General features: G+C 36.0%; 1 protein-coding gene across 1 annotated transcript in view; it reads right to left on the reverse strand.

Moving 5' to 3' along the window:
• Nucleotides 1-8110: 8110 nt before the first annotated feature.
• urp2 (urotensin II-related peptide) overlaps nucleotides 8111-9364 on the reverse strand; it is an 11151-nt gene continuing 9897 nt past the window's right edge. The window contains exon 5 of the mRNA XM_061715910.1: nucleotides 8111-8665. Coding sequence (XP_061571894.1) covers nucleotides 8634-8665 — 32 coding nt within the window. The 3' untranslated portion in view covers nucleotides 8111-8633. The remainder of the gene's footprint in view (nucleotides 8666-9364) is intronic.

A 9364-nucleotide genomic window follows, 5' to 3' on the forward strand; every position in this document is an offset into this window, starting at 1 on the left:
ACTTTTTTCACAAAATTTTGACTTTTTCTCGATATTTCGACTTTTTTTTCGAAATTTTGACTTTTTTCTCGACATCTCGACTTTTTTTCTCGACATTTCGACTTTTTTTCTCGACATTTCGACTTTTTTCTCGACATTTCGACTTTTTTCTCGACATTTCGACTTTTTTTCTCGACATTTCGACTTTTTTTTCTCAACATTTCGACTTTTTTTTCTCGACATTTCGACTTTTTTTCTCGACATTTCGACTTTTTTTCTCAACATTTCAACTTTTTCTCGACATTTCGACTTTTTTCTCGACATTTCGACTTTTTTCTCGACATTTCAACTTTTTTTTTATCGAAATCGTACTTAACATTAATCTCGACATTTCAACCTTTTTCTCAACATTTTGACTTTTTTCTCAACATTTCGACTTTTTTCACAAAATTTTGACTTTTGACCCATATTCTATTATGTTAAAAGATAATCTTTCTGCTTCAAGCCCAGACCTTTTCGGTCAAAATAATCTCCATGTTGACCAAAGAAAAACCTGTAAATGTTTATTATCTTGCTTGTTGATTTTTTATGCTTATAATTGACTGAAATAAAGATTAACTAACTAACTGCCCTCTGTATGGAGGTGATCTGGCAATGATTAGTCCCGTGGCACCGGCCACGGCAGCGAGGGGAATCTCTGTCCTGTAGGTGGAACCGTCACAGCGCTTCCATTGGTCAAACCGTTCTGGTTTTAGTTCTGCAGCGACGTGAAGGTGAGGGATCATTGACATCCAGAGACTCTACAGTTAATATGAAGGGTCAAAGTTCCCGGGAAGTAAACGGAAGTTTAAACCAAACAATGTCAGATGTGACGCTCTGCGTAGTATTGATTTATTGACGCTCTGAAGAGGTCAGGGTCCGAGAAGATAAACTCACCGCTGCATCCACTGCTAACTCAGGAAGCAAGAACACACGTCGAGCACTGGAAACTGCAACAAAAACCACAAACCAAACACGAAACCAACACGAAACCGACCAAAACACGAGCAGCAATTGACCCAAATCTCGAGACCCAATCACAGCCTGAGCTAAGCTAGGCTAGGCTAAGCTAAGAGGAAAACAGATGAAAAAATAGGAAAAAATAGGAAAAAAATATGGAAAAAAGAGGGAAAAAAGGAGTGTAGACTCATTAGAAAACAGTTGTGTCCATGTTGAAATTCACAATGGCTCCACGTCCATATCTTTTGGGGATGGAGAAAAAAAAGAGGTAAAAAAAAGAGGAAAAAAGATGAAAAAAATATGAAAAAATAAGTAAAAAATATGGAAAAAAGAGGAGAAAAAGATGAAAAAAGAGAAGATGAAAAAAGATGAAAAAAATATGGGAAAAATAGGAAAAAAAGAGAAAGAATAGGAAAAAAATATGGCAAAAAGAGGAAAAAAAGGAGAAAAAGATGAAAAAAGATTAAAAGAATATGGAAAAAATAGGGGAAAAAAGAGAAGGAAAGAGGAGAAAAAGATGAATAAAGAGAAGCTCAAAAAAAGAGGAAAAAATATGAAAAAAATATGAAAAAATAAGTAAAAAATATGGAAAAAAGAGGAAAAAAAGAGTATGTATACGTATGTAACATCAGCCCAGATGTAGAATATACATACAGGTGAAGAATATAGTGTAAAAGTTCATTTATTTCAATAATTCAACTAGAATATGGTGTAAAAGTTAATTTATTTCAATAATTCAACTAGAATATGGTGTAAAAGTTAATTTATTTCAATAATTCAACTAGAATATGGTTTAAAAGTTAATTTATTTCAATAATTCAACTAGAATATGGTGTAAAAGTTAATTTATTTCAATAATTCAACTAGAATATGGTGTAAAAGGTGAAACTAATATGTTACCTAGTCTTATTACATGCAAAGCAAGATATTTTAACCTTTATTTGTTATAATTTTGATGATTGAATTGTTTATTGATTTCATAAAATATTCTAATTTTTTGAGATTTTTTATTTGGGGTTTTCATAAACTGTGAGTCATAATCACCAAAATCATAACAAATAAAGGCTTGAAATATCTCACTTTGAATGTAGTGGGAAATGATATATATATTTATAATTTACTACGAATGACGTTTTGCAATATATTCAAATTTTCGACCTTCATCTGTATTTTATGACATCAATAAATAAGAGCATAATATATGTCTGTATTGGCTCAATACGGGACGCAACATTTTTTTCTCAAATAAAGGACAATTCCGTATTTTACGGGACGGGTGGCGACCATATGTAGCCCTTTAACATCTTCTGACTTCACAGAAGGCCATGCAATGATTTTGTCCACATAGGCAGCTTTGACTTTTAATTCATGTCCAAAAATGTTCTCTGTCTTTGGCCACAGTATAACTCTGTCTGGCTCCATGTGCTGCAGCTGCGCACTAGAGCTCTAGGTGGATTGCTCCGGGTACTACAAACACTCTCCTTTGGTGTTTGTTTTAGCTTCAACACACGGCTCAAAAGCTCTGATAAATGTCCTGAATTGCATTGGATCTCCATCAAAAACAGGAATTTCTCTGTGGCAGAAATTGAGAGTTCTGCGCCGGTACCATGAGTGCTGTAATTAGGGCCCGAGCACTTACACTTACTATAGTGCAGGAGATAACCAAAACAATCGTTCAGTTTGTGATACAAGCATGAAATTTGGTTCACACATTAGCCAAAGACATTCCAAAAATAATTGGACGTGGAGCCATCGTGAATTTTCAACATGGCGCCCATGGCAGCCATTTTTCAAAATGGCCGCCAGAAACAAGTGTGTTCTAATGAGTGATTGGTTGAAATGAGTTACCAGTTTGCCGTGGCTCTTTTTTTCTCTTTTTTTCCTCTTTTTTCCATATTTTTTCCTCTTTTTTTCCTCTTTTTCCTCTTTTTTTTCTCTTTTTTCTCCTTTTTCATCTTTTCATCTTGTTGTCCCTGTTTTTTCCTCTTTTTCCTTGGCTCCACGTCCATATCTTTTGGGGAAAATAGAGGGAAAAAAAAGATGACAAAAAAGGAAAAAAATATGGAAAAAATAGGAAAAAAAAGAGAAAGAAAGAGGAGAAAAAGATGAAAAAAGAGAAGCTGAAAAAAGAGGAAAAAATATGAAAAAAAAGATGAAAAAATAGGAAAAGAATATGGCAAAAAGAGGAAAAAGAGGAGAAAAATATGAAAAAAGAGAAGATGAAAAAATATGGAAAAAAGAGGAAAAAAGAGAGAGGAGAAAAAGATGAAAAAAGAGAAGCTGAAAAAAGAGGAAAAAAAGATGGAAAAAATAGGAAAAAAAATATGGCAAAAAGAGGAAAAAAATAGGAAAAAAAGGAGAAAAAGATGAAAAAATAGGAAAAAAATATGGAAAAAATAGGAAAAAAAGAGAAAGAAAGAGGAGAAAAAGATGAAAAAAGAGAAGCTGAAAAAAGAGGAAAAAAGATGAAAAAAAGATTAAAAAAAATAGGAAAAAAATATGGCAAAAAGATGAAAAAAAGAGGGAAAAAAGGGAGTGTAGACTCAATAGAAAACAGTTGTGTCATTAGAAAACAGGATGCTTGTATCACAAACTGAACGATTCCTATACATTTTATAGCTAAACAACTGGACTACTATTGTATCTGTAGGAAATGTTATCCTCGTACTCGATTTTATTTTTCCGATGAAATGAGGGCCTTTTTCCCCCTAAACGTGCCCCAAAAGTCACCAAATTTTGCACCAAGCATGTTCCAATGTTCCAATGTTCCAATGTAATTTTATTCCTACATTGTTCATGCAGGTATTGCCACGTTGTCACTTGTACACTTGATTATTACACCTGATTAAACCTGTGATTATTACACCTGATTAAACCTGTGATTATTACACCTGATTAAATAGACCAGGGGTCAGCAACCCAAAATGTTTTAGATCCATATTGGACAAAAAACACAAAACACTAATATGTCTGGAGCCGCAAATGAAATGAAAAGTCTTGAATAAGCCTTAGAATGAAGACAACACATGCTGTACAGTATGTATTTATATTAGTTAGAACTGGGGGAAAAAAAAAATAAAAATTTTCATATGCACTTTGAGAAAAAAGTCAAAATGTCGAGAAAAAACTCGAAATGTCAAGAAAAAAGTTGAAATGTTGAGAAAAAAGTTGAAATGTCGAGAAAAAAAAGTCGAAATGTCGAGAAAAAAGTCGAAATGTTGAGAAAAAAGTTGAAATGTCGAGGAAAGTCAAAATTTCGAGAACAAAGTCAAAATGTTGAGAAAAAAGTATAAATGTCGAGAAAAAAGTCAAAATTTCGAGAAAAAAGTCTAAATGTCGAGAAAAAAGTCAAAATTTTGAGAGCAAAGTCAAAATGTTGAGAAAAGGAAAAAAGAAGAAAAAAGAAGAAAAAGGAAAAAGAAAGAAGAAAAAGGAAAAAAAAGAAGAAAGGAACAAAAAGGTCCAACATTTTTGAAAAAGCTCCAGGAGCCACTAGGGCGGCGCTAAAGAGCTAAATAAGTGCCGACCCCTGAAATAGACCTAATTGATGGTGTCACTACTCCCCCTAGTGGACGGAAGGCAAAAACACAAAATAAAAAAGATGTGGTTGACACACACACACACACACACACACACACACACACACACACACACACACACACACACACACACACACACACACACACACACACACACACACACACACACACACACCGTGGTTGCCGTGGCGACGGCGCTGACCTCTTGGACACCGTGGTGGCTCTGATCCGTGTTTACCCTCCCAGACGGCAAACAGTGGTTTGGGGTTTGGGGGGTTTCCACGGTAACCCCTGCAGGAAGAATGGCCCTGTGTCGGGGCTGCAGGGCCGTAATCGGGCTGGGGAAGGTCACGGTGAGGCGGGGGCGGGCCCCCCCCGGGCCTCAGATTCATGATCCGGTTCTAAAAGCAACTTTCTATTAATGTTTAATACCATAGCTTTTAAAACCTAAGGCATATATATGCATTTTTAATATATAATATATATTTTAATAAATCATATATAGTTATTTTATAAATTTATTTTTTATTTATATTTTCTTTAAATATTTTTAAATATTTTTTTATTTATATATATATATATATATATATATATATATATATATATTATTTATTTTTTTTAATTAAATGTGAAGACCAACAAAGTCCAACTTTCTCAACTCAATTCACAAAAGTAAATTAATGAATTGATCAATTAAACAATACAAAATGATGTTTATCAGAAAATAACTAAACTTCTATTGAGATGTTAAAGAGTTTGTTAACGGCTTTTCCTGAAGTGTTAGATTAACCTTCTTTAGCAAAGCATTTTATCACTAAACAATGCGTTTTTTTTGTCCCGTAGTTGCTGTTTTTAATTATTTTATTCTCTTTTCTGCCATGTCTTTACTTTTTATCCCTTTTATCTTGATTTTATTATTTGTCTTTCCTTTTAATTATCAAACTGTAGCACTTTGAGATTTTCAGTAATTGCATCATGAATAAAATGTATCACATCATCAATGTATCATGAAATGTCAATGTCAATTTTATTTATATAGCACATTTAAAAACGACCAAGGTCGACCAAAGTGCTGTTAAAATGAAACAATACCAAAAGGAAATATTATTTTCGCGTTTTTTCGGGTTTATTTTCGGGTTTTTTCGGGTTTATTTTCGTTTTTTTTCGGGTTTATTTTCGGGTGTGTTTCAGGTTTTTTCGGGTTTATTTTCGTTTTTTTCGGGTTTATTTTCGGGTTTTTTCGGGTTTATTTTCGGGTGTGTTTCGCGTTTCTTCGGCTTTATTTTCGGGTTTTTTCGGGTTTATTTTCGTTTTTTTTTCGGGTTTATTTTCGGGTTTTTTCGGGTTTATTTTCGGGTTTTTTCGGGTTTATTTTCGGGATTATTTTCTGGTTTATTTTCGGGTTTATTTTCTGGTTTATTTTCGGGTGTGTTTCGCGTTTCTTCGGCTTTATTTTCGGGTTTTTTCGGGTTTATTTTCGTTTTTTTTCGGGTTTATTTTCGGGTTTTTTCGGGTTTATTTTCGGGTTTTTTCGGGTTTATTTTCGGGATTATTTTCTGGTTTATTTTCGGGTTTATTTTCTGGTTTATTTTCGGGTGTGTTTCGGGTTTTTTCGGGTTTATAAACAATAAAATCACTAAAATCAGTAAGATCACTAACGTACTAGGATGGTAAATAGTAATAAAAAATAGAAAAGAACAGACACACAAAGTGCACAATCACTTCTCACAGATGTCGCCACTATTCACCGCACACCAAAAGCTGAAGAAAAGTATATAAATAAATAAAAATAAGGGCAATACTAAGTACCCCGTTATTCAGTAGACCCTTCAGTTTTCTGTGTCTCTCCTGGTTCTGCAGGAGTTCTGGTTCTTCATTAAGGTCCTGGTCCAGGTCTGACCTTGCCGTTGGATCTCCATAGCAACGGTGAGAGGGCTGTATTTGTTTTGTAGTTCTTCAGTTAAAGATAATGAACGACACATTCATGAATAATCAGGGAGTGGTTTGCTGGCTGAAAACCACGGGTTTGGATAGAGACGACTTTAGAGGACCGGAGAGGTCTATGGTTCTAGAGGACCATGTAGAACCATAGAGGACCATAAACGATCACAGAGAACCATAGAGATCTATGGTTCTAGAGAACATTAGAGGACCATAGAGAACTATAGACGACCATAGAGGACCGTAGAGGACCATGGAGAACCACTGAGTAAATTAGAGTACCATATAGAACCATCAATGACCGTAGAGGATCGTAGAGGACCATAGAGAACCATAGAGGTCTATGGTTATAGAGGACCATGGAGAACCATAAAGGATCATAGAGAACCATAGAGAACCGTAGAGGACCACATAGAAACGTAGAGGACCATTAAAGGACCATCAATGACCGTAGAAACGACCGTAAAATGACCGTAAAAACCTGACAGGACACAAGTTGGGTGGAAGCACACTGATGGGTTCATCGTTGCCAGCGATGGATGATGGTTGGATGATGGTTGGATGATGGTTGCTTGCAGCTACATGATAGTAATCTAACGATGTCTTTGGAACCCGTATCCAACCAAGGAGCGGTTTTAATGTGTCTGAACGGTCCAACATCGATTAAAAGCGGCTTCGTCGCGACCAAACTAAACTAAAACTGCAGTTTTTGAGCTCAGTGTTCCAGATAAAACTGGTCTGAGTTTAGTAAATACGACAACATTCATACATTAGTGCCCGGGATTATAGCGGTACGGCTGGTTTTGAGAACATTTAAGGATTTTAAATGCCTTTTAGTGCTGAAAATATGGTACTGTGCTAACCCTGCTAACAGCTAACACAGCTAACGAGCTAACCAGCTAACCCTGCTAACAGCTAACACAGCTAACGAGCTAACCAGCTAACCCTGCTAACAGCTAACACAGCTAACGAGCTAACCCTGCTAACCAGCTAATATTGCTAACCAGCTAACCCTGCTAACCAGCTAACCCTGCTACCCAGCTTACCAGCTAACCATGCTAACCCTGCTAACCAGCTAATACTGCTAACAGCTAACACTGCTAACCAGATAATCCTGCTAACCAGCTAACCCTGCTAACCAGCTAACCCTGCTAACCAGCTAATATTGCTAACCAGCTTACCCTGCTAACCAGCTAACCCTGCTAACCAGCTAATACTGCTAACCAGCTAATACTGCTAACCAGCTAATACTGCTAACCAGCTAATACTGCTAACCAGCTTCCCCTGCTAACAGCTAACACTAACCCACTAAGCCACGTGTTGGCAGAAGTCAATACAGAACTAAATATCAAAAGTAAAGACAGCTAGTTATTGTCTGTGCTGATCAGCTCATCATTGATTGATGGTTAGCATCTCCTGTCGTAGCCTCAGATCCTACGGAGCAGTTTGTCTTTGGGGTCTAATCACTTCATTTAATGATGTTTTCTACCCTAAAACTTGTGTCCTGACTGTGTTGGTGTAGCGTTCGTGGTCACACGGTCGCGTCTCCGTAAGGAACAGAAAACAGGAGTCTTTTTGCCACAGCGGTTGTTGCTGAGCTACAGATCTTTATTTAACGTTGGCACACAAGATACAAAACCATCGTGTGTCTGTCTTCTGATGGAGGATTAACGTGTGTGTGTGTGTGTGTGTGTGTGTGTGTGTGTGTGTGTGTGTGTGTGTGTGTGTGTGTGTGTGTGTGTGTGTGTGTGTGTGTGTGTGTGTGTGTGTGTGTGTGTGTGTGTGTGTGTTCATGTGCCAGGACTCCAGCACACATCGTCGTCTTTGATTGGTCAGTCTTGTTAATTAATGAGCGAATGAAAAGGTCCGAGTGGAGGCCGGCGCCGGCCGGGGGAGAGGAATTCAGAGCTCCCCGTTTCCACGGCGACCGTCTCCTGGACCTTTAGAGGTCAGAGTCAAACGAAGGACAGGAAGGAAAGACGAGATGAAACAGGTGGAGGATGAACTGAGTCCTCTGGAACCGTCCGGGACGTCCAAACAATAGTCTTTTCTGGAGTTTCAAACATGACTGGACAATAAATAAAGTGTCCACACTGTAAAAACACTTGGTGGAACCGCAGGGTCACGGGAAGGTCACGGGAAGGTCACGGGAAGGTCAGCAACGGCCAGAGACGCTCAGTTCTGGGAGCAGTACTTCCAAAAACACACTGTGGAAGAGAAACATCGGTTTTTCTTTATTCTTAATTTTTTTTTTTTTTTTTTTTTTTATTCTTTGTTTCAATCATTAAAATAAACACAAAACAGTTCAATTTACTGTAATTGCAAAAAATCTCTTTCTTTGAATGAAAGGGAACAGAAATAAACTCATTTTAATCTGTCCCTTTTTCCTAAGAAATCAAATTTCTATTAATTAATGTAATAATAAAAAAAAAACAATTAAACATTATGCAATTTAAAAAAAAAAAAAAACACTTTCCAATAAACAAGTTATAAAATAACTAGTGGTGGGACTCGATTGAAAAAATTAATCTAATTAATGAGAGCAAAATGTTTTAGATCCATATTGGACCAAAAACACAAAAAACAAATATGTCTGGAGCCGCAAAAAATGTTGAGAAAAAAGTCGAAATGTCGAGAAAAAAGTCAAAATTTCGAGAAAAAAGTCAAAATGACGAGAAAAAAGTCAAAATGTCAAGATTAATGTTGACGTACAATCTCGAAAAAAAAGTCGAAATGTCGAGAAAAAAGTCAAGATTTCGAGAAAAAAGTCGAAATGTCAAGATTAAAAAGAGAAAAAAAGAAGAAAAAAGAAAAAAAGGAAAAAAAAAGAAGAAAAAAGAGAGAAAAAGAAGAGAAAAAAAGAAAAAGAGGAAAAAAGAAAAAAAAGAAGAAAAAAAGGAAAAAAA

Source organism: Cololabis saira, chromosome 24, assembly GCF_033807715.1.
Source record: "Cololabis saira isolate AMF1-May2022 chromosome 24, fColSai1.1, whole genome shotgun sequence".
Classification (NCBI taxonomy): Eukaryota; Metazoa; Chordata; class Actinopteri; order Beloniformes; family Belonidae; genus Cololabis; species Cololabis saira.